The sequence below is a fragment of the Bos mutus genome, chromosome 2 (genome assembly GCF_027580195.1).
Source record: "Bos mutus isolate GX-2022 chromosome 2, NWIPB_WYAK_1.1, whole genome shotgun sequence".
Classification (NCBI taxonomy): domain Eukaryota; kingdom Metazoa; phylum Chordata; class Mammalia; order Artiodactyla; family Bovidae; genus Bos; species Bos mutus.
In genome coordinates this window covers 41,801,444-41,826,344 of record NC_091618.1, presented here as the reverse complement: position 1 = coordinate 41,826,344, position 24,901 = coordinate 41,801,444, and the positions used below count along the sequence as shown (strand labels likewise).

Genomic DNA, 24,901 nt, shown 5'->3' with positions numbered 1-24,901 from the left:
TTCGAGGTCAGGGGAGGTAATCGCATCAAACTTACATTTTAACGATTAAATGAAGGTTCATTTTTAGCATCCAGATTGAGGAGAGACGTTCCAAAGGCCCTGTTTCCAGACCAATTTCCAGTTCTGTCCTTGGTGAATTCATCAGAGGTGTTTTAGAAGAGGAAGTTTGCCTCATTCCTCACTCCTTTTTCCATGCTCAAGTGCTGCCTTCCTTTCCCTCTCTCCCATTCCCTCCTTCCTGCCCTCCCAGACAGTTCTTTTATTCAGATTTTGAACTTTCTCATTGCAAAAGTTCACAGGAATTTTCATTTGCTGTGCCTTCAGGAGTGGATCACTCACTGCCACCCAGCCCCATAAATTGAATAGATTGCATCCCTTCCCAGTTGCCTTAGGAAGTGGTCAAACAGCCACATTCCTGGGCTGATGGATTGGCTCATTTCTTCCCAGCTTAAGCCAAGATACAGATTTTTATGAGACTGTCTTGTGACAGGCTGAAGTCGCTTTGAATAAAACAAAATCCAGGCTCAGCCCACAGAGATCACTTTAAAAGAAGCTTATTCAAGGTTAGTGAGCAAAATGTGGTTCAAACCCTGAGCACAGGACTTAGAAGATCTGTGTGAGAGATTGGAAAAAACTCCTCCTCTGTTTTCTTTTCATGCATCTTTGTTGAGAAGCTCACACACAGAACTGTGTATGCCTTATATTTATAAATATACAGCCACAGACTCAGTTAAGAAAAGAAGCTCACGTCAGTAGAGCTAATGTGATTGAAAGAGACATTTAAACTCTCCATAATGCAAGACAGATGCATTCACTGAAGAATCCTAGAGTTTTGTTTCAGGCTTACCAAGCAGATGAAATAAAATCAACACCTTGCAGAAATACCTAGTTGTCTAGGAGGGTAGAGAGTCTTTTTAATTAGAGGTTCATCTGCGGGTTATAGGATTTTCCCCTTCCATAGTTTTACAGGCTATGAAATTTAGAACTGGAACTGACCTGTAGCACCACTCCCCTCATTATAGATGGGAAAATAAAGGCTCAGAGTGGTTTACTAACTACCCAAGATCACACAGCTTTCCAGTGGCGAGATCACTCTTGCATACAAGGCTCCTGACTAGTTAACAAAGTGACGGCCTTCTCTCTTTTGAAGTCATAGAAATGGCTTCTTCTTTTCTTTCCTACTAATAAATAAAAACAATGCTATGGTCATAGGATGAGACTGTGCTATGAATGTATTATTTGGGGATGAAATGAGACTGTTTTCCTCCATCAAGTGCCCTCAGGTATATATGTAGTGTCTTCTAATCCTTGTACTTGTTCTCTTTTCTGTGGCATTTGAAAGTAACAAGGGAACTGAGATCTAATGGGTTTCAAACCCAGTTCCAGGAAGCCCCGAAGTCCTTATAGAGAAGCTCCATCAGAAAGGCAGGGAGGGGCTTCAAGGCAGCGTAACGCACTGATTCTGTTACCCTCTGTGCCCACACCCACGAAGAGCTTCACTTTTAGTGGCTTTGCACTTTGGAGTTCTGGGTCCAGTTTTGATCAAGGGAAAAACAAACACTTCCAAAAAGAACTTTGAAAATGACACACTTAATTCCGGCCACTTGCAGAATTACAGTTTAGGAAACTGATTCACAGGAAGGTTACCGGGAGTTAAGAATCCAGGCGCTTGCATCCCCTCTTTGGCTAACATCAGCCCCGCCCCCTCCTGGTAGGCTGGTCCCCTTACCCCAGGCCCACCTTTGACAACAACCTGATGCTCCAGTCCCATATCCAGCCAGCCTAAGTTCCCCGTTTTTGATAAGGACTTTTACCTTCAGTTCAGTTACACTGAGTGATCTGATTGTGCAGAACAGCCCGAGGTTTGTAGCTGCTATCACCTGGCCATTGTGAAGTAAACCACCATAATCCGATTATTTTCAAGTTCTGGCCATACAGTGTTCCTTTAAAAACAACTCCAGCTGAATTTCCTTAGGAGGCAGACCAGATTTTTTTAAAAGATCTGCTCCTCCTTTTTAATAAATACTTCCTAAAAATTGTATTACCAAGGAACCAGTGCTTTGTCTTAAATTGGGTCCTATAGGAGGGTGAGTTCCTTCTGAAACTGCCAGAGCGCCTTAGAATTGTAAGTGGACGGGTCCAGAGTCCCTTTACCTGATCCAGGAACAGGTACCCCTAGGCAGCATCAGATGGTACTTAGCTCACCAGCAAACAAGTCTCTTCAGTCATGTCTGACTCTTTGCAATCCTGTGGACTGGAGGATCCTGCCAGGAGCCTCTGTCCATGGAATTCTCCAGATAAGAATACTGGAGTGGGTTGCCATGCTCTCCTCCAGGGAATCTTCCCAACCCAGGGATCGAACCCCTCATCTCTTATGTCTCCTGCATTGACAGGTGGGTTTTTTACCACTAGTGCCACCTGGCAAGCCTCAAACAAAAGCACATGCGAAAAACCAACAAAAGAAGAAACAGAAAGATACGAAGGTCAGAAATAATCTGACCTTTTATATGTCAAATTAAAACACCTAAGTATTCGTTATGGGAGTAAATCAGACCTTTGTGACTTTAGACCTTAGCAGTCCCTTGATTTTAATCATGTCTAGAGGTGTCACTTGAATCCTTTCATCCATGGTCCAAAGACCTCTGAGGTCTTTATCTGACCTGACCTCGCCCATCCCTTAGACTTCCCTCTCAGATGTAGGAGAAAACCTGCTCTGAACTGTCCAGGCTTGGGTTCGCCTGCTTCTCTTTGGGCATGAATTTGCCCCAGGTGTAAGGTATTCACCAAATACAGAAAGAAGTCACTTGTCAACTTGCCAGACAGGCTCAGTAGCTAAAATTCAATGGGGTCAACCTCAGCCTCTATATGTGGAGATTGGCCTAAAGGCATTTGCCCTTGAGTTCAACTCCCTCTTGGCTGGGCTGGACTCCTCTGAAACACATAGAGAACATTTATGCTGTTCCTTTTGGCACGTGACACAGACCTCCTGAGCCCTGGGTGGTGCAGCTCTTCAGAAGAAAGTACATGCTCTTTCTCTTGGAGGCATGTTTGTATTTCAGACAGACCCTTCTGAAATACAGAAGGGTATTTCAGTATTTCAGAAGGGTCCCCAAACCTGGAAATGAAAGATCAGTTATCAAGAGGAGGTGGAGAAGGATTAAGTGTGTTTTCTTTACAGTTTTTACTGATGATAGATTTCAAGAATTCAGATCTCTCCAAGAAAAATAGAGATGGAGATTCTAGTATTTATCTTGGTGGATATATGGCTGTGCAAATGATGTGTGATATTTTATGAGAGGGTGTGAATGTGTGTATAGGACTGAAGTGTGAATTTCTAATAATTATGTGTCCCGGATGTGTGTTCAATATCTGTGTGTGTGTGTGTGTGTTTCTGAGTGTGCGTGCCATCCAAACAAGATTGTGAGTTTATAAATGTTTGGATATTGAAAAGGTTAACTCCATGCAAGCAAAGCAGATGTTTTAATGAGTTCTTAAATATTTTAATAAGTGCCTTGGTTTTTCTTCAGATAAAGAAAGAACAGGAGAAAAGAAATGAGTTACTCCTATTTCCTCAGGTTAAGTGAGTTTTAACAGCAGAAAATGTAGACTGTCCTCTATGAGATATATATAGCTTAATTTTTTTTTTTTTTAAGTGGGAAATGATTACTCCTGATGTGGGTGAGAAACAAAACCTTCTTATGAAGAAGTTTCCTGTCTTTATTGCTGGTTATGTGTGCCTGTCTTAGTACTAAAAGCTTAAACTTGGGAGGCAGGGAGTTGAGGAAGAAAAATTCCTCTTTCAGGAGTAATGGGAGGGGAACAGGGAAGGGATCCTGAAAGGAGGGAGGGAGTTTGGATGACCAAACAGGAGCTCAGCTCAGATGCCCTGTGATGAGTTTTGCGTTAAAAGGTGTGGTTTGGCCAGGAGCAGGGCTGTAGTTTCAGCACAACAGCTGGCAGGGGAGCTGCACCCAGTAGAAAATTTCCTCTCCTGCCAGTTTAGTCCAGGCAGCTGGTGATCTAAATCCGGACAGCTCCACTTCCTCAGAGGGCCACTCTCAGCCCTATTTCCCACAAGTGAGCAAAGCCCAATGGGCCACAGTTTGACCTTGTTGGAAGACGCTGGGTGCCCAGCATGGCTGAGTGGTGTAGACCCCTGGAAAGCCTGCAGGATTGCTGCAGGGGGGACGAGTGGCACCCAGCTCCGCCACTGGCCTCGTCTCCATCTGGGTGGGAAGGCTGGGCCCATTGTCCTCCTGGCCTGGGGAGGGCGAGGGGTCATTATTTAGAGGATGATGTGGTCTCTGCTAACCAGAGGAAATGGCCTGCTTTTGTTTTCCACCCAGTAGGAAATGGAACCTGAATCCATTAGATTCTGGGCAGCTCGACTGCGGCACAGTTTGAGCTTGAGGTGCGATGCCTAAAAGGCTACTTGCGTGGATTTGTGTGTCCCAACCACCATTGTGCAGCATGCCCATCTTTTATGCATTTAAAGCCTGTCAGGCTGGTAATCTAAAGCAGAGGTCTGGAAGACAGTAATACCAACCGACACGGGGAAGAGGAGAGTGCACCTGTAGAGTTAAAAAATGCATGACCCTTTCCTCAAAGAGGGAACACAGGAGAAAGCCCCCATCCTGTCGGGTAGCTGCTGAGCCGGAATGCATAATTGACGGACGCGTGCTGCTCCATGCAGATGGCGATATTAAATCGTGATTGATGCTAAGAGAGGCACACATCTTAGGAAGGTCTCCGAGAGGCTTCTGAATATTTCTAGGTCTCTTGTGCCTTCCAGTCTTCTGTTCTACTGTGGGATTAAGCATCCCCCTTTCTCATTTCCCAAGAACCCCTCCTGGGGATGACAGAACTTCACTCCCAAATATAAGATGCATCAAATGTCACCACCCACCTTTCCTGCCTTTGAAGATTGCCTGCTTCCCTCCTGGCCCCCACAAAGCTGTTTACCTCCAGCCGGGCATGCTGGCAGGTGGGGGTTGGCAGTTACTCCCCTGCAGCTGCCTCTCCAATGGCTGGTCACCCCTGGACAAAGCAGCAGCACACTCTGCTGGTGGTGACCAGGCAGGAAGGACAGTGGATAGAAAGCTCAGAGAAAACACAGGCGTCCACTCAGCACAAAGCACCTTTGTCAAAACTCTGAGATCAGAGCCAGTGGATTCCCTAATGCAGATTTTTCCACTCAGTGTGTAATGAAATAATAAATCAAATTTGTGGTGCATGTGGAATTAAGTGTTCGGGGGTTTTGCTTTTTCTTTCTTAAAAAAAAAAAAATGCTGAAATCACCCTCCAGGGCCTATTCTGGCCCAAAACTGAATATGCTTCCTCCGTATCACAAGTAATTGTTAACAGGCTCACTTGTGGGTCGGCACCACAAAACCACTATTGTCGGTTCCCGGAGTCTTTACTTCTGGCTGCTGGGCTGGGCTGGGCTGGGCTGGGCTAGGAGACACCATCAAATAACATAAAGGATTTATGAGATAAAGATGGAGATGCAAGGTTTGAAGGAGAAGAAAATGAGCCAAGCAGGAGAGACAGGAACAGGAAGGGAATCATGTTAAGTTTACAGTTTTTGTTTTTGTTTTTTTTAATATCAGCCCATGTAATTGGAAATATTTATGACTTCTGGAATATTTTCATTTTGGAGACAGTGTGTGTGTTGTATGTGTGTGTGGCTGGGTGAGTTGGGGGGAGAATGAGCTGAAATAATCTCTTCCACTGAATGAGTAAGTAGGTTAGTCTTTTGGACTGCCATAAAAGGTCTGTAAAACAGTGTTAATCAGCCACTGGTAGAGAAGAGAAACAAGGAGAGGAAAAAAACAGACTGTAACGTATTTGAAGTTCTTGTCTGCCTTCTCTTCCAGACCAACCCTGTGGAGGTCGTTTGAATTCCAAAGATGCTGGCTACATCACCTCCCCAGGTTACCCCCAGGATTATCCATCCCACCAGAACTGCGAGTGGATTGTTTACGCCCCCGAACCCAACCAGAAGATTGTCCTCAACTTCAACCCTCACTTCGAAATCGAGAAACACGACTGCAAGTAAGCGCCGCCCTGTGCCCTGTACATCGATGAGACACACCCTCCCATCCCCCTCCCCAGGTTCCTGCCATACCCGCCACCTCATGGCAGCACCCCCTGGCCCCAGGACCTGCAGAACAGTGGTATATCCTGGCCCCAGAGAGGAACCTCAAGAGGTTTATTTCTTTCAGGGGAAATCAAAGCCTAGTTGACCCCATAGAATGGAGGTAAGAGACTTATTGAGTGAAGAGTATAAAGAATACACCCTAAAGTCAAAGGCTTGCAGAGGAGGAGAATTCCACGTAGGGGAAGGGGGTGGACTACCTCATGCCAGCTCTTGACCTTAGGAGTGACTTTTCCCTCAGCACACTGAGTGTGTGCTCAGTTGTGTATGACTCTTTGCAAGGCCAACCAGGATCCTCTGTTCATGGAATTTTCCAGGCAATAATACAGGAACGGGTTGCCATTTCCTTCTCCAGGGGATCTTCCTGACCCAGGGATTGAATCCACGTCTCCTGCATCCCCCCGGAGATTTCCCCATTTCTACTGCTGTTCCCACATGAAGGAACCCCAGCAGCTTCCTTAATAAAACAGTAGCCAGTCCCCAAGTGGAGACTTCCTCTGCATCTAGCCATGGAGAGGCAGGCTGTTGTTTTATGAAGCAGCAGCTGGTCCTTACAGAAAGAGAGTTAAAAATCTAAATCTATACTGGTAGGCCTGAGATCCACCTTGATTCTCAGAATTTGTGCTATACAGGTTAGAAGCTGGTATTCTGGATTTATTTAACAAACACTCTTCTAATTTCTTTGCAAATATCAATCCATTCAGTTCTCACAAGGGTCCTGAGAAGTTGGTATCATTATCATTATGACTTCCATTTTGTAGATTAGAAAACCAAAGCCCAGAGAAATTAAGTAAGTCACCCCTGGTCACTCAGCTGGGCTCACAGCACTGGTTCTACCATTTTGAAAGTGTGTGATTTTAGGAGACAGCACGCAGACACTGACATCTGTGAGTGGTTTAGAAATGGCGTCTTCCTAGCCTCTTCTAGGGAATCCGTCGGTTCTTCCACCTAGCCTTTCCATGTGAGCGTCAGAGGGAATTTCTTTTTTTTTTTTTATTTAATTTTTAATTGAAGGATAACTGCTTTACAGTATTGTGTTAATTTCTACCAAACACCCACATGAATCAGCCGTAGGTTTACCTATGTCCCCTCCCACTTGAACCTCCCTCCTATCTCCCTCCCCATCCCACCCCTCTAGTTGTTACTGAGCCCCAGTTTCAGTTCCCTGAGTCATACAGCAAATTCATCAAAGGGAATTTCTTTTCACAAAGTTTCTAATTTTTGTAATCTCTATCTCTTTATTGCTTTGGTCACAGTAAGGAAATGGCAACCCACTCCAGTGTTGTGCCTGGAGGATCCCATTGACAGAGGAGCCTGGTAGGCTACAGTTCATGGGATCGCAAGAGTCAGACACAACTTAGCATTCTTTTTTTCTATGGATACGTGTAGCTACAGAAGCTTACATAATAAGATGTTCTACTTTCCACCAGCTATTGAAGTATAAAATATTGGCATTGGGAACTTCCTAGTTATACCCACATATAAATTCCTACTGACTGTGAACCAGTCTACATTTTCTATAATTTTATAGCAGTAATCCCTTTAGTTTCCTATCAGGTAAACATATATAAAATCCCATTCAGAATGGTATTATTCCCTATTCAGTGTATATGCCTATGACAAAAATCATATATAGAATAAAAGTCTTGGATGATTTCAAGAAAAAAAGCAAAAACAAAAAAAGAAATGCTATGTTAACATCAAGATCCCTGTTAGTTAAACTGAGGTGGGGAGCAGCATTGTATTATAATGTCAAAGAGTGTGAATGCCCTTTGTTTTGTCTAGTGGGCTCCACCTTAAAGTCTTTCTTCACTCAAACAAAAATGAGAGTTTTCTCTAAAGGACAGAATGTGCCAACAATCACTTGTTGTTGTTAAGTTACTAAGTCATGTCTGACTCTTTGCAACGCCATGGACTATAAGCCCACCAGGCTCCTTTGTTCATGGGATTATCCTGGCACAAATACTGGAGGTGGGTTACCATTTCCTTCTCCAGGGGATCTTCCTGACTCAGGGATTGAACCTGCATTGCAAATGAATTCCTTACCACTGAGCCCCCAGGGAAGCCCACCAACGATCATGTCTCGCTCTAAATGAGTGCCTAGAACTTGCCATGGCTCTGATGAGTTTTCAGTGGCCCCTTATGATTAATAAGTAGTCTGAGCATTCCTTGTGACCAAGGCACTGTGAATACTGATGAATTGACAGAGGACACAGCTAGCAGGAAGTGTACCAAGGACAGGCCTCAGTCTGGGCCCTCACTTCCTTGTGGAGGAGACAAGGCTTCTCTATAACCAGAGCTAGATTGGGAGATTCAGTGAGGCAGTGTCATTGTTATCATCCTAGGATGTCTTTGCACCTCCATAACAGTTCTTTCCTAACAAGAGATAGTCTTAGTTGAAAACCGGAGGGTTTCCCAGATGGACGCCTCATGTGATGCAGAGTCATAAGATGGAGTTCTAATCCTAGATCCACTCTTGACTCAGTGGATGACACCGGGGAACTTATTGGTTCCTCTTTGTCCAAGTTAAATGCACAGCCTGCATATATTTGCACAGCATCTCAGGGCTGCCAATTCTCTGCCAGTGAATGTTACCAAAAATTTCTGTTAGAAGAGCTTCTTTCTAAGGTATAAAGCTTCCTGTGCCTCTGGCTGGGATACAGAAGGTTGGCACAAACTGAAGCATGCTGTACTCAGAGCTTGGGTCTGAGCTCAGAGAAATTTGACTAAGCACCTCTCTCAGATGAGGGCCAAAATCTGTTATGCTTATGCCAGCAAATCTCCCAGGGAAATTGCAGAGAGGTCATCTCATGTATATGCATAGTGGCACAGAGAGAGAAACCAGGTTTTTGAAGGGAAAACTCAGGAGCTGGTGAGCATGGCTTAAAACACGTTGGAAGCAGGAAAAGCCAGGGAAATATGCTTCTGCCCTGTTTGGGGCTGTGGGGTACCATTTCCCCTCAGGACTCAGCCCCAGGGATGGGGCGAGCACAGGTCTCTGAAGCCACTGGTGGCAGAGGATCCAAGATGGTATCTCTGACTGGAGCTGGAGTAGGGGAAGCAGGCAAGTTACAGGTTATTCTGAAGTTTCTGGTGCTTATCATCCATACCAAGTAGCTTCCTGTTCTTCTCCCCACTCCTCCACTCCTTGCTTCCAGCTTGAACCAAAAAGTTCATGGAGGTCAGAAAAAGATCTTTCTGGAGTCTCTTTGCCCTAGTGCCAAAGTGTCAGCAAGACTCTGTTGGGGTCATGCTGCTTCATCCGGTGCTTACCTCTCTTACTCCCCCGCCCTTTCTAACTGGATTTGGTTCTCAGGGTCCTTTTGTTGTCGTTGTTCAGTTGCTCAGTCATGTCCGACTCTTTGCGACCCCATGGGCTGCAGCATGCCAGGCTTCCCTGCCCTTCACTACCTCCCTGAGTGTGCTCAAATTCATGTCCATCGAGTCAGTGATGCCATCCAACCATCTCATCCTCTGTCATCCCCTCCTCCTCCTCCCTTCAATCTTTCATAGCATCAGGATCTTTTCCAATGAGTTGGCTCTTCATATCAGGTGGCCAAAATATTGGAGCTTCAGCTTCAGCATCAGTCCTTCCTATGAATATTCAGGGTTCTTAGGGTAAATACTCACCAAGAGAAAACTTCCCAAAGATCTTCTGAGAAGAGCATAGAGCAGCAATACCCCTGCAAAAAACTGGAATTGAGCAAGAACATCAGAAAAAAAAACAGAAAAACAGCCTCCCTGTGGAAAAGGACAGTGGTCACATGCCCGCTGTCTTCTGTTTTTCCTGTCTTCCTTCGTGCAGGATTAACTGCAAAGATGGCCTGTGACCTGGGAGTGGGCCCTGCCGTGAGAGGATTAGCCTGGTCTCTGGCCCCTAAGCTTTTGGCTCTCTATCTCTTGAAATCCACAACCTAAAGGCGGAGGCCATTGGTGAATAAACCCCAGACAGGCAGACCTTTTCCCCTAACCGTCACTTGCTAATTTTGTTCCATTTAAACTTGCTGTCTGCTTGGAAACTTTCACTCACCAGCCCCGGTTTTGCTTGAGTCAGTGCAATCCAAGGCCACCGTCTGCAGTGAACTTTCCACCTCCTCCCTCTGGCCATCCTCAGGAATCAAAGCCCCCAGCATCCATAGGCCGCTCTGAGGCCTGGTTACCCACTGCAAGCAGAAACCAGAAACCCCTGTGGCCCTGCCAGGTCAGGGTGGCTGACAGACGGAAAGGCAGGACTCAGGGCTGACTGAGCAAACAAGGCAAAGCCACTTCATTCCCTGTGGTGGGGAAGAACGTCCTGCTACTGCCTTTCACTTGAGTCATTGGCCAAGTAGCTGAATGTTAGGGCTTTAGAAACACATGCACGCAAACTTGAATATTCTTTCCCTTTCTGAGATCTGAAATAGATGTATTCTTGAAAACCCCCACCTGTGTATGATACAAAGCTTATTCACGAGCACTCGCACAGGCCTGGTGGAGGCCCAAATGAAGCCAGAACCAAGAATCTAGGTCCATTTGTGCTGTGCTTAGTCACTCAGTCGTGTCTGACTCTTTGTGACCCTAGGGACTGTGGCCTGCCAGGCTCCTCTGTCCATGAAGATTCTTCAGGCAAGAATGCTAGAGTGGGCTGCCATGCCTCCCCCAGGGAATCTCCCCAACCCAGGGATCAAACCCAGGTCTCCCCCACTGCAGGCGGATTCGTTACCATCTGAGCCACCAGGGAAGCCCCTGGTCCTTTTAAGAACTGGTTATTTCCAGATGGTGTCTTGAAAAACACACTTCAGAAAGTACAAAAACCACTAGGAAGACTTGAGAGAATACTTAGGCTGAAAAACCCAGACCCAAACCCACACTAATAATTGTATGTGTGTGCTCAGCAAAAGAGATCTCCTTTACCATGCCACACTGAAATTTCCAGATTCTAAAACATCCTGCTTTAAAGCTCCAAACGTTCCTCTTTAGAAAGATCTCTGATTGAAAACATTCTATGTCATGTGCCACACTTTCTTGTCTTCTGAAACAGAACAAATAATAAGGTGAGTTAACTTTTTCTCAGTGACTCAGGCTTTTAATTCTCAACTTGACTTTTTGCAACAGAGGCTGGGTAATGTCATGTTTAGATCAGATAGACTTATATATAGTTTTTGTTGACCTTTTACACTTCACAGGCCTTAGTGTCTTCATCTGCAAAACTGTGTCAGTGATGCCTACTTTGCAAGATTTCGGTCTCCTGTTTATGTCGATACACAATACATTATCGACCATGTCAGCATCTTTGTACTTTGGGGAAGTGTGTGACATTTTTGCTATCTATACGCTTGCTGTCATAGCGCTTCTAAATGCGCTCCTCTGATCTGTTTTCACCCTTTTATTTTGGGTAGGATTTTGCCTCGAGAGGTTTTGGTGTCCACTGGGACCTCTTTAGTCCTGGGGTCTAGCTTTTGTCCCAAGCCAGTATAGTCCAGGGCGAGCATTCTGGTTTGCCTTGGTCAGCCTCACTCGTAGCAGAGCAAGGACTGGGGTGCTCTCCTGGGGACAGAGTGCAAGAGCACCAACGCATGGGGTCCTCAGCAGTAGTTGAGCTGCTCACCATCTTTTCTTTTGAAACCATCCCCCGACCCCATACTGGATATTTCTGGTTTGGGGATATTTGGCCTCTAGCTAAGTGTGCTTGGTAAACAAAGTGTTCTTGTGTTTATCTGTGGCCAGAGGAGCCCTCTAAATCTTAGATGTGTCTGTTTTCCCCAAAGTAGGGGATGCTGTCTTAGAAAGAGAGCATTCTCCTAGGTTGACAAGTTGACTACAGAAAACAGAGGGAACGTACCAGACTTCAGTCATCTGACCCCACCCCACCCAGCCAACGAAGATTACATGCACTCAATTAACATCCTCCACATACAACCGCATACAACCTTACTTCCGCAGACCCTGTGAGGGCAGAGGCTCAGACTCACCTCCCTCTCCCCTCCAGCACTCCCTGCTGTGTAATACCCTCCCCTCCCCCTAAGAGTCCTAGATTCCTCCAGCTCTTCTAGGGCCTCCTACTCAGAACTCCCTAATCATTGCATATTGCCTTGATCTGCTTGCGTTTTGTTCATGTGTGGACATCCTGTGTTCTGAGCATGTACGTTCTCTAAGGGCATGGACCACATGTATCTTGTCTCTACCCTCTATGGCCACAAAAACCAGTGAAGTCATTGTTACTCTTCCCATTTGACAAATGAAGAAACTTGGGCTCAGAGAAGTAAGCAGCTGGCCTAAGGTCGCACTCTTTGAAAGTGGCAGAGAAGGGATTTAAAGCTGGAACACCCTGCTTTTTTGCAACCTGAGCTGTTTACTCTCATGCTTTATTGTCTCCACTATCACCATGGATTCTGATTGGGGGTATGATATGAGCCCTGGGATCCAGTTGGCTGAGGAGATCAGGGAAGGCTGCTTGGAGGAGGCGATGGCTATACTGATCCTAAAGAAGTTAACCAGGCAAAGGAGGGGCATGGGTATGGCCGGTGGCCCGGGCAGAGAGCCTCATGTCCCAGACAAGAAGGGAACCAGAGTAATGAAAGGCCATCTTTGTGTCTTGTTGATACAAACCCCCTTCCCAGTGAAGAGATTCCTGGGCAGTGCTATTTTATTTTATCTCCTGGCCACATGACTCCCAGCATCTCAGGGAGGGGTTGAGGTCAGGAAAGACAGAAAGTGGGAACTCTCTGCTATCCCACTCTCCCAGGTCAGAGCTTCTACAGTCTCATATCCTCTATCCAGGGACCTCGCCCCCAGTTTAATGCCTGAAAGTGAGATTTGGCCTGGGGAAGTCCAGGTAACACTCTGGATTAAGCTCCGTACACAGAGTACTCCTACACAAGACTCCCTCTGAACATACTTCTCTTTCCTGTGAATAGAGGGCACAAGGGCCCAATGCCCAGTTAGAAGTGTGGCTTCAGCTGGTTTCTGCCTGAGCCTCTGGAAATCCAAGCAGAGAGTGGGTTCTCTGTGGTTGAACAGGGTGTTTTATACTCAGGAGAGACCCTCAGGTTGATTACTCATGACATTATTACAGATTTACTGCCTGCCCAACCTCAGAAATATTCTGATTCCCCCAAGGAGCCCATGAGCAGCAATACTTGTCTGTATTGCAACAACCCTGCTAATGACAGAAACAGATTCCCCTCCAGGTACATGGTGCAATAAACGGGAGCGGTCTGCTGACTGGAGCTCAGCTGGCAGCCGACCCCACACTCACCAACCTTGACCAGCGACTCCACCCAGCAACTGAGCTTGCTGAAGAAGTGGGAAAACACACCGCAGATTGTTCTCCTCCGCCTACCAAGGTTAAAGAGCAGTTGGGACAGCAGTTATTTTTGGCAGTTTGTTTTTAAATATGCGATGTTGCAATCGTAACTCTCAAAATGCAAGCTTCACTGTGGATGTCCTTCCTAACAATGCGTTTTTATCTTCTGATTGAGAAAATCACTAGAGATTTTCTAGTACACAATCCCACTTGTTCTGCCTCTCAACCCTGGCACATTCTCTGAACCCCAGAGGTCCCAGAGGGCCAGAATCTCATCCCATGTAACTCTGTGTAATTCTCCCATCTAATTACACTGGGTGAGAGTCTGTCTTAAGAAATTCAGTGGGAACTCTGGGTGTGGAGGGGATAAAGAGGAGAAGGAAATAGACCAAGTAGAGAAATTAGATTTTTCTAAAAGGGGAATTCATGTGTTCTCTGGTAGTCATGAGTCCTTTAGAAAAATAATGTATTCTCTTTGTTTTGTCCTTTTTAGTGGCAGGGCGATTGAAACCTTTGGATAAGAGAAACTCAGCAGATATTGTAATTCCATTCTTCTACTTCTGCCTGGATAAATCATCCAGGAAAAAATATATATATATTAGGTGCCCTTGTCTTTCCTTCTAGAAAAGAGCTTCCATAATCGTCCTTCATTATAAGACCTATGCCTCACAACTCATCTCAGTTGATTGCAGAGTAGATGGTTGTATTTCATTTACATAATAAAATTTTTTTTTTCCTAGAAAGAAAATCCCTGAAAATGTGAGCTGGTTCAAAATAAAACTTGACAAAGAAGAAGAAAGGAAAAATGTGAGCTAGGCTTAGGTTTAGAAGGGCCGCAAAAATCTCTAACACAGTAAAGGAAAATTCACATGATTTTTATATGCTTTTTCCCCTGGCTTTGTAGCCAAGCATCTCAGCAATCTCTATAAATTTTTTAGCTCTGCCCCATTAGGGACTCCATTTTGTTTATAGGTGGTATGAAGGGATTGTCAGTTGGACAATAACAGCAAATATATATTGAGCTCTCGACAGGTCCCTGGTGCTACTACACCAAGAACTTGCCATATTTTACTCTCATAACAACCCTCTGGGGCTGGGACTGCTGTTATTCCCATTTAACAGATGGCTTTACTGAGGCCCAGAGAGATCACACGGATAGTAAGGGTAGGGCTGGGATTTGAAGCCTGCTTCAGCTGCCTTAGGATACCTGTGCCCTTGTGCCCAGAGCTCTCATCTGCTTTCCTAAGGCTTAGGTATTTGGGGCCTCTCTGATTTCCTAGGATATCCTGGACACGGATTTTTTTTTTTTTCTCTTATACCCTTTCTTTGCCTCTTCCTGCCATCTGCTCACCTCCGGATGCCGACAGGGCAGTCAAGGAGAGAGAGTGATTTTTCTGTGTCTTTAAATACAAGCTGAGAGGCCTGACTCTCAGTCAATTGTTTCCTTCTGCTTCCTTGTCATCCACCTCCTCCCCTGTCCCCTCCAGCCCCGCCCCATCCTCTTCAAATTCCCTGCCATTCCCCCACACCTCACTCTTCATCTGGAATCCGAAGATGTGAGGGCTAGTAATAGAGTGTCAGCGGAAGTAATTGATTCCTCACACAGAGAGAATTCTCCTGCCTTTAGTGTCAATGGAGCTGAACCGGAGTCTTGGAGGGTGAGCGAGACATGTAAACAGTCCATGGCTGAGCTGTCAGGGCGAAGCCAGACACACCAGAGAGTGAGTGAGAGGGAAAACGGTGGAACAAATAATTGTTTTATTGGAAAGGAAAGGAGTAAATAATATTTCAGCCCAGGAATTGGCAGTTTGAAAGAGAGGGTTGAGAACTAGGAGCAGAAGGAATCCGTGATGTGGGTTTTAATGGGGGGGTTCCATTGTCTTAAGGTAGGAGGTTTCGTCCCACCCGACTCCTTCCACCCATTATCATCATTATTATCATTAAAATAATTACCGTAACAATTACAGTTGATGAGACCTCGGGTTTATAGAGCACCTTTCATCTAAAAGTTCAAAGTGATTTATCTGTGCGTCATCCCTTTGAGAGCGGTAGGAGGGTAGGAAAGTATTGTTATTATTTTTTTTGGTCTTATCTGCTGGGAAAGCGAGGTCCAAGCAGATAGAGGATTTAGTCCTAGCCTCAGGGTAGACTGCTGTTAGGGTACTGACTCTTCTTCTGGGCATCTCCATTGCCCTACTGCCCATAAAGGCCCTTATGCTTGTGTGGCCCCCACAGCTCATCCCTGACACTGATGCTCCCTCCCAAGATGTGAGGGTCCCACCGGCCACTGCAGTGTGATGGCCATCTCCCCAGCCAGCCAACTGCTCCATGCACACAGCAAACAGCCTGCTCTGACTGTGGGATAAAGGTCCTTCAAGGTCTGACTCACACTGTTCCCATCCTGTGCGGAGACTTCCTGCAATCTGGTTCCCCTTCTTGTAGAAGCTGGTGACCTTTCTAGCCATATTTCTTCCCGGTCTTACTGAGCCTTCAGCCAAGAGCACCCGTTATTCTGAACTTCACAGCTTCTACTCCCCCACAAATGGCAGCTGATTCTTTCAGGATAGAGGGATGTGCTTCTGTGATGCAGAGAGGCGAGCGCTGTAATGTGCCCTGAGTGGACAGGCCTGCTTTTGCTCCAGCAGCTACGGGGCCTTCAGAATACAGTTGTCGAAGAAAGCTGTTACCCAGTGGTGGTTTGAGAGGCGGAAGCGGTCCCAGCTGACTGGCCACCGAACGCTCTTTTCAGAATCTCCAACCCGGCGTGGCAGCTGTCCCTTCCTGCCTGGACATTAGTGCAGGCCCCTCATGTCCACACCCCAGTGCTTTTTGCACAGTAGTGACGAGTTTGCCCCTGGAGCCAGGAAGAAGCTCTGAGCTCTGTAACCTGAAGCTCCAAGTAAATGAAATGCAAAGACAGCACTCTCACGCCTGCCCGGTCACACCTGCTCCTCAGACTGTCCCCTGCTTGGATTTCCGCATGGCACATTTTTCAGGCAAGTTTTGTATTTTCTGACTTTTGTTATGGAGGCTGGAAGCCAGCAAAGGAAGACAGAAAAACCTTTGAGAGCTCCCTTGGTTCCTGGAAAAAACATAAAGGATTTTTTTGATGCTGACAGATTCCCTGGAGCTCAGCACTCCTCGTTCCCAGCAGGCTCCCATTTTTCGGACAGATGGAAAGGTTATGATTCACTCTCACAATTAGACCCACTGGGAGCCAGGGTGAGTGAGCACCCATCCCAGAGGGAACCATTCACCCGGCCAAGTTCAGGGATGCTGCCTGCACACCAGACCCAGGAATGGTGCACTCTGATTTCCTTTCAGTGGGTTCCAGTTACCTTCTGCCCCTACCTGTCAGCCCTAAGAGGCACAGAGACATCGTCCCTATACCCATTTATGAGATGAGGCAAGCTGAGGCATGTGCAGTTGACCCAGGCCAGCTTAGAACAATTCAGCAAGCCTCTGGCCCTTGGCCCTTGGGATTGGAAGGGGTTCACCTTCCCATCCAAGCCCCAGTCTGCTGGTGAATGGAGACGAACTGTGGGCAACTCTTACCTACTTTCTACTCTGGTATTATTACACAATGCCAGCATGGGGTATTTTAAGCTGATGGCAGAGGATGAGGATTTTATAGACGCAAAGGACAGACAGAAAGAAACACTCAACAGTCATGCTGAAAACAGCCTGCCCCAAAACCTTAAACTTCACACTGGCACTGGTTGCCTCGAAAATCCTTCCTTACATAAACAAACACGTCCTATCCAAGCCAGTCTCCAGGAACAGAGCAGATTTGTGGCCTTGGGGCCTGAGGAATGTGCTTGCTGGGGAGTCCGTCAGTGGAGAGAGGGGTGCTAGGCCAGAGGGTCAGGGGAGAGACGCCACAGGCTTTGTCGTGCGCCCTTGATTCTCTGAAAGTTCATCTGCAGTGAGACTTATCAGACACTGTCTGGAGCGGCCTCCTTCCTCACGTTGCAAGGCGTTCTTGGCAGCCTGCTCTGCCAGAAACAATGAGACCGGCGGGCCCTTTCCCTCATCCCTGGGTTTCTGCGGAAAAACAACCAGTAATTATAAATAGATGTTATTTGTAGTTTCCATTTTCTTGCCTTCAAGGTTTTTTGCAATAATTCCTCCAGTTTCTTTTGGGTTGTTCTCTTTGCATACTTCCTTTGCTGGGTGGTCGGATTTCCTCCCTTCTGAAGAGCCCTGGTGACCTGGGCTCTGAGCGGATTGTGAAGAAGCTCAAAATATCAGAGTTTTGGGGTGGGAAGAAATAAAGGAAGAAAATGAAAGTGCCAACTACCGGTTTTAAAACGGCACTCGGCACCAAGGCAAATACCCAAACCGATGCAGTGTGTGAGTCCGTGGGGTTAGATAGCAAATAATAAAGGAGTTAGATAAGACATAACAGGGATATGAAGTTAGACAACAACAGATAATAATAATAATGACAGCAGCAGTAACAACTAACGTTTGTTTATTGAGCATTTACTATGTGCCTGGCCCTGTGCTGAGCTGTTGACATGTATTAACTCACCAAATCTGGGGGTTCAGTGCCTAGTTGTTCAAGACCCAGCACATGTGAAGGGCAGCGGGGCTGGTTTTTGAACCCAGCCTGGCTGGCTGGTTCCAGAGCCTGGGCTGGGAAACAAGACTGAAAAGAATTCTCACCAGCTCAAGTGATGAAGCACTGTGGATGGGTTTGTACAGGAGGAGGGTGTTTATAAACCACCCTCTATAGCACGGAGGTTGGGTGGCATAGACAGTCCCTAAAATTATGACTTTTCATTTCATTGTCACCTGTTCAGTTTCCAGAGCATCATGTGTGTGTAACTCTTCTCTCCCCCAAGTCTCCCACACTGTTTCGTAGAACAGTAATAATGAAAATAGCCAGTGCCTCTCAGGCGGTTTCTAAGGCATCCGGTGCTATATTGGGCCTGTGTAGACCTTTATGAACCTTTCAACAATCCCACAAGGTGGGGAAATTATTATTTCCATTTTATAGATGAAAAAACTGAGACTTAAAGAAATGCCTGAAGTCATAACACTAGCATGTGCCAGAAACTAGCTGAATCTGTCCACAAAACAAGAGTATACGTACAGAGTATGCATTTCCCAGACTATACACACCCTTGTAGACAGCTATGTTTCTATGCAGTTGAAACTTTTTTTCTCTGGTCACAGACCCCATCCCTAGGAAAATGTGCACATACCCAAACCAACAAAATTTCTGCATATGATTGTAGGGGTTCCCCAATCTACTAAAATTCATCTGTGGACCCTACTGGAAATTCACGGGCTTAAAAATGTATGCTCTAGATGGTACTTAAAAGCATGTAAGTACACAGGATACTGTTTTCTCACTCGGGCCATATGTTGACATATGGGTATATATGTGCTTATAAAAATACTTCACTTATAAAAATTAATATGTTATCCCATCTGAACACTTAGAAGCTGGATTTCTACTGATGAGACTCAAAACCACGAATTCCAAATCTACTCCCTGCTTCTGTGGGTGATTTGTCTATTAAATTTGGCATTGTTAAACAAAACAGCTAAATTAAAAGACTGAGATTCTGTGAAGTCTCTAACTGAGATGCAAAGGGTGCTTTGCATCTGCACCTTCTAATATTGTAGTGCTCTGGCAATCTGGCATGCCCACTGCTCTCTGATCTTTCCTCAGCACAGAGGACAAAGGATGGAGGCAATGTCAATGTGCCCTGGAGTGGGACTGCGTGGGCCAAGCCTGCCTCTGACCTTTCCTCATCTTGTGACTTTGGGCAGGTCAGTTAGCCTCCCTCAGCTTCACCCTGTACATCTGTGAATGGACAGTTACCGTATCAGGGTCTGGTGTGTATTAAGTGAGGGTTAAAGGAAATAGTAAATAAATGGAGCGAGGATCTAGCCCATTAGGAATGCTCAGTAAGTGGGAGTTCTTCCCATTGATATGCCAGCTTCTTCTTAAATGTGTGTGTGGCACCAGTGAAAGGGGGAAATTCAAGGAAATGAAAAGACTTCTTAAAAAACCCAACCTGACAGCTAGGTAATTTCTACAGAAAAGCTGAGTGTCCCAATTGAGCTGGAGACCAGGTGACCTGGCTTTAGACCTGAATTGACTAGAAACTTTTGCATCATGCAGACCTGCTCCACAGCCTCTTAGGATCTCAGGCAGCTTCTTTGTTGGGAAAGTTGTGCATGACAGTATTGTTTTTTCCTATTTTCCCTGCAGGTTTTAATGTAAGGATTAATAAGGCAGTGTTTGTAGATGTCTTTGAGCTTCCTAGAAGAAAGGCACTCCAGGAGGTGATAAATTCTCTGGCCTGGATAATCTACTCATGAAATATGGAACTTTGAAAGTGTGAGAAAAATCTCAAATCACTTTGACAGCATTTTAATTATAGTTGATTTGTTTGCTGCTAATAGTGAAAATGCTGTCAGCATGATTTGAGATGTTTCTTCCACTCAAAATGTTATATTTCGTGTTTTCAAGTCACGAGGCAACATTTTGGTTTCCAGATACAACCAGAATAGCTCAGTGAGTGCGCTGGCACACAAAGGCAGAGTAGAAAACAGACCAACATATCCAACCCCTTGGAAAGCAGAGTTTATCCTTTTTAACATATAACATCAACCTTAGGTTCCCTCATTCGTTTATTCACTCAACACAAAGTTAGTGAGCCCTCCTATGTGCCAGGCACCATGCAAATATGGGGTTGGCCCAAAAGTTCATTTGCGTTTTTCCATCATATGAAAAACCCAAATGAACTTTTGGCCATCCCAATATTATAAATTCATCCGTGAAAAGGTAAGTTTCTCACCCTCATGGTCCTGGTTGTCTAGTGCAGGCCCCATATCCTAAACAAATACAGTATATTGACAAGACCTTTCCAGATTATGGTTAACAGCCATAAAGGCAATGAAAGCAGGTGAGGTAGAGAATAAGGGCATGCCAGCTGAAATGGGATGGTCAGGGCAGGCTTCTCTGAGGAGGTGACATTTGCACTCAAAAGAATGAGAAGTTACCAGCCAGAACAAAAGCTAACAAAGAGTACTGCTGACAGAGGGAAGAGCAAGTGCAAAGGCCCAGGGGCTGGAAAGAACTTTCCATGTACAAAATGTGATGGCTTAGACATTTCATGATGCAAGTAGCATGAGAGGAGGCATCGCCTGCTTGGCAAAGGTTATGGCTTCAGGACTTGGGCCTATAGGTGCTCAGCCATATAGACAAATCCCATAGAATGGACACAGCATTCTTCCTTGGAGCAGCTAAGGACTCTGCCCACAACATAGAAATTCCCTCACAAGCAGTTCTGTGTGGCATCCACAAAGGTAGACTCTGGATGGAGCCACACGTCATCCAGCCCTGGGAGAAGGGCCTCCACGTGGTGAATTTTCCAGCACAGACTTGGTCGGCTGACCCAGCCTTTGGTGGCCTGCTGGGCAGCGTCACGCGTGGAGAGAGTTATGGAAAGTAAAAGTCTTTCATGTTTGCCTAGTGATGAGAAGAAGAGATGAGACTGATGCTTTTTTCACATCTCTCCTGTTGACTCTTAAAATTAATTCCACCGTCAACATTCCCATGGCCCAAATGTGGGTTTGGGGAGAGGAATGAAGACTTTGAAGTTGAGACAGAAAGTACAGAAAGCATTCTCTAGACAAATGCTCTACATGCAGATGTCGGAATCTGTGAAAAGAAAAGTAAAAAGGTACGTAGGGAACCATTTTAGATAGGAGAAGGGAAAAAAAAAAAAAGAACTGGCACAGAGATGGCTACTTCAGCTTAGGAAAGTAAATAAATAAATAAAATTTGAAAAGGTAGTGTTAAAGCTTTGAAAGGAATTTTTTCATTTGAGGGAGATTAGGAATAATGAAATGCAAACACAATAGTTAATATGTCTGTGAGCTGGTGTCTGTTTCCTTCCAGAAAATGGATAAGAGGAATGGCTTTTCAGGTTATCCTACTTGACTACCATTGGGGTGAGCTCTGAGTTTGCAGCCCAGATTCATTTAACCAACAAATGCTGGGTATTAGATGCCAGATGCAAAGTCATATTTATTCCAAGGCCACAACTTCCTAAGTCTCTGCTAGCTCTTCATAAAGGAACCTGACAACACTGAAATTTCTAGAGAGATTTACTCCAGGTGTAGCAAATCCCTAATAATAAAAAATTTCCCCAAATGAGTCAATCTCACAGGAGGTAAATGAGACAGTCTGTGTGCAGTCAGCATGTCATTTGGAGTATGCCCTTTATACAAAAAGCCCAGCCAGAAGACTTGGTGGTGAGCTGGAGTTGGTCCACAGGGCAGAACCCCAGACGCTGAAGGGAAGGGGAATTTTAGCTGCCAGATTGTAACTCTGGGTTGTTTTCCCCTCAAGTAAACCTGATAGGAAAATCCAGTTTTGCTAAGAAGTTCAAGTAAGGGCTGATTATTTGCTTCAAAAAAGGATTCACCAGAGGGTCCTTTAAATAACAGGCTCAGAGAGAAGCTGTATATGACTGATTTGTGTGAACCTTTTTCAAAAATGCCTCCCTTCACTAACGTGTATGTAGATATGTGAGGATGTATTTACAGCTAGCCATGTTACCCAAAAGGATTTAGATGATATATCTGTTGAGTAAATTGAGGCAAGTTTGCAGCTATGACATGTTTTGGGTACTTCAGCTTCATTGCTGATTCTGTTAATCCCCTAAATGACGTCATGGGTGATTTGGAGATGAAACCCTCCACTTCTAATGAACAAGCCAGGTGGATGTCAGGGCCTCTCTGTGTCCTTTATAGAAACTGGCAACACAACGACTGGAAGTATGTGATGGTCTCTTTAAAATTGTTTTAAAATTTTCATTGAGTGCGGGCCATGTCCCTGACACTATTCTAGGTGCTCCAACAAGCTATGTCTTATTTAAGTCTTATGGATGATGGTTGTCATCATGATGGTGGCACTTTTTATCTGCAAAATTATGAGAGCTGGGTTATTTTTCTCAACTCTTCTACTTGGGAAAAAAATTCTTAATAGAAGGATCTTTATGTATTTTAAAGAAGTGAAGACTTATTATAAACAATTCAGATAATATAAAAGAAGAAAGCAAAAAATTACAAATTATCCCCCATCAGTATATTTTACCCACCATCAATTTATTTCATCACAGTTAATATTTTAGTCTGTAGTCTTTCAGGCTTTTTCTGTGTGTATATGCAAGGAAATTTATATACTTACATATATTTTAAAGAATACTTTTAAAACAATCTACTGTTTTTCAGCTTAATTATATACCATGGACATTTTTCCTTAAAGGCCAAAAAAAAAAAAAAACACCTATACCTACAGTGTCCAAAACTGATTTACCCACCACTGTTGTCAGACATTTAGACACATGCTTTTTATAAACAAAGCATGTTTTCACGTTTTCCGTGCTTTTTAAAATATGCACACACACACAAAGATGCATATACTTCTTTGCACAATTGTCTGATTATTTTGCTAGGAAAAATTCCTAGCAGTGGGATTGCTGGATTAAAGAATATGTATATATTAACTTTTGTCATATTTTTGCCAAAATGCCCTCCAAAATGAGCAGATGCACATTCCCCCTTAGACAGCACCTCATTCACTGGCTCTCTCTCTTCGGGAGAATCACTTCTGCTCTATGGCTCAGCCTCTTCCCCTCTGAAATGGGCTTGGAAACACAACAAATCCCTGTGAACAGTTACGAAGTCCACACTCATGCCAGTCCGTGTCCTAGACACTTTCTATAGATTGTGTGTGTCCTTTAAATTTCAGAAGAACTGAAAGGAAGGTTCTAGTATCCCTATCGTGCTCTTATTTTTTCCATTTCTGAGGCTCAGAGAGGTTGAGTGACTTGCCTGAGTGACTCAGCTAGTAAGGCTGAGCTGGGTTCTGCCTCCTTCCGGAATGAGGTGGGGGTGGGGTGCTCTTGCCCTTCCAGGCAAGCTGGGTCCTGTCTGCTCAGTGGGTACAGTTGTGCTCCAGCATTGTGCACCCTGCGAAGGAAGGCATTGCCATTACTCAGCTGAGAGTGACTGTCCAGCGGTGCTTATCTCGATGTGGAAATAACAAGGAGGGATTTTCCAGAAGGTCTGGGGGAATTTCCTTTGAGAAAAAACTGTCTTTTCACTTATGTTTTGGAACTGAGGAAGCACACTTTCAGTGTCAGCATCATCTCCCACACTGAAAGCACAGACCTAACAGATTCCCCACCCCTGCAGCCTTTCCCAATCTGTGGCCATCTCTCTGGAGCTCCTGGGGGAAAACCCTGCCATCTCCCTTCTCCAGACTCTAACCAACTTCTGTGATTCTTTTGACTGTAGAATTCCAGCCCTCTGGGGTCTACAAATGAACTAACCCTGGTCCACTCCATATACTCCCTTCGAAGGCCTATTTATTTGGAAGTGGCTGAGCCATCTGAAGTATGGCTTCTGGGGTCTGCAAGGAGGCCTCAGACCACTCCGGTTCAGACAGGCCACTTCTGCAGGCCACCAGCTCCCCCAGACCCCGTGCGTGTGGCAGGAGCCGGTGGGTACATCCCAGGGAAGGTAGCCTTTCCAGTCCCTCTCTTTTCCCCAGTGGAAGAGATTTTGTACATGTTGTTTTAACAGCTTGATGCAAAATACATAAACAGGGTGGAGAAGGAGATGGATGGCTTTCATTAAATAATGGTACAGTGACCAGCAATTTGAGGGAGTTAGTAGGGAAGAAATTTTCCACGTCAGCAGTTGTGACAGGGTGTTCCCCAGGAGCCCAGATGAAGACCACAGACTTGGGACAGTGAGGCTTGCCAGACCACATGCTGAAGCTGAAAGCATGCATCTGTACAGATAAGATGGCACAGTACCTGTGCAGTCCTGTGAACCTAGCCAAGGATGTCTTTGAGGTGTCTCCCCCTGCCTGGGCCAATTTGATTCTGTTTGAAATGAGCTCAGGTCTTCAGGGTAAGGAAGGCAGCCCGCTCAGCCTCTTGCTGAGACTAATAGTTATGTGCTCACAGAAGCTGGGTCCCCTGGGATTCACCCCCTGCTTTTGGAAAAAGGTTTTTATTGCCTTATCTAATACGGTGCTGATTCCTTTTAAAAAAACGTGTTGTTGACCAGATAGACACTGCTGATGTGAACTTCTCAGAGTCATCTCAGGGAGGGAGATAGCCCACGACTGGGGAGTCTTTATTACTAACAGTTAAAGAAAAGAAGGGTTGATCCCTTCAGTTCAGGAGAGAACTGAAACTTGGAAAAGAGGCAAAAAAATAAAAAATAAAAATCTCTGAAACATCCCCCAGTGCCTGACTCGGTGCCCAGCCCTTCCTTACATTTTTTTCATTCCATCTCTGTTCCAGTCCCCTGAAGTGGATATCTTTATCCGCATCTTACAGATGAAGTAATTGATGCTCACAGGGGTTAAGTAACATGCAGAGACACAGAGCCAAGAAGAAAAGACTAAGATTCAG

The 24,901-nt window shown here is 45.2% G+C and overlaps 1 protein-coding gene across 4 annotated transcripts in view; it reads left to right on the top strand.

Moving 5' to 3' along the window:
• Positions 1-24,901, top strand: part of NRP2 (neuropilin 2) — a 119,904-nt gene that overhangs the window by 9,372 nt on the left and 85,631 nt on the right. For all 4 annotated transcript variants that reach the window (XM_005904763.2, XM_005904762.3, XM_070387803.1 and 1 more), the window contains exon 2: positions 5,877-6,054. In XM_005904763.2, the coding sequence (XP_005904825.1) occupies positions 5,877-6,054 (178 nt within the window). The remainder of the gene's footprint in view (positions 1-5,876; positions 6,055-24,901) is intronic.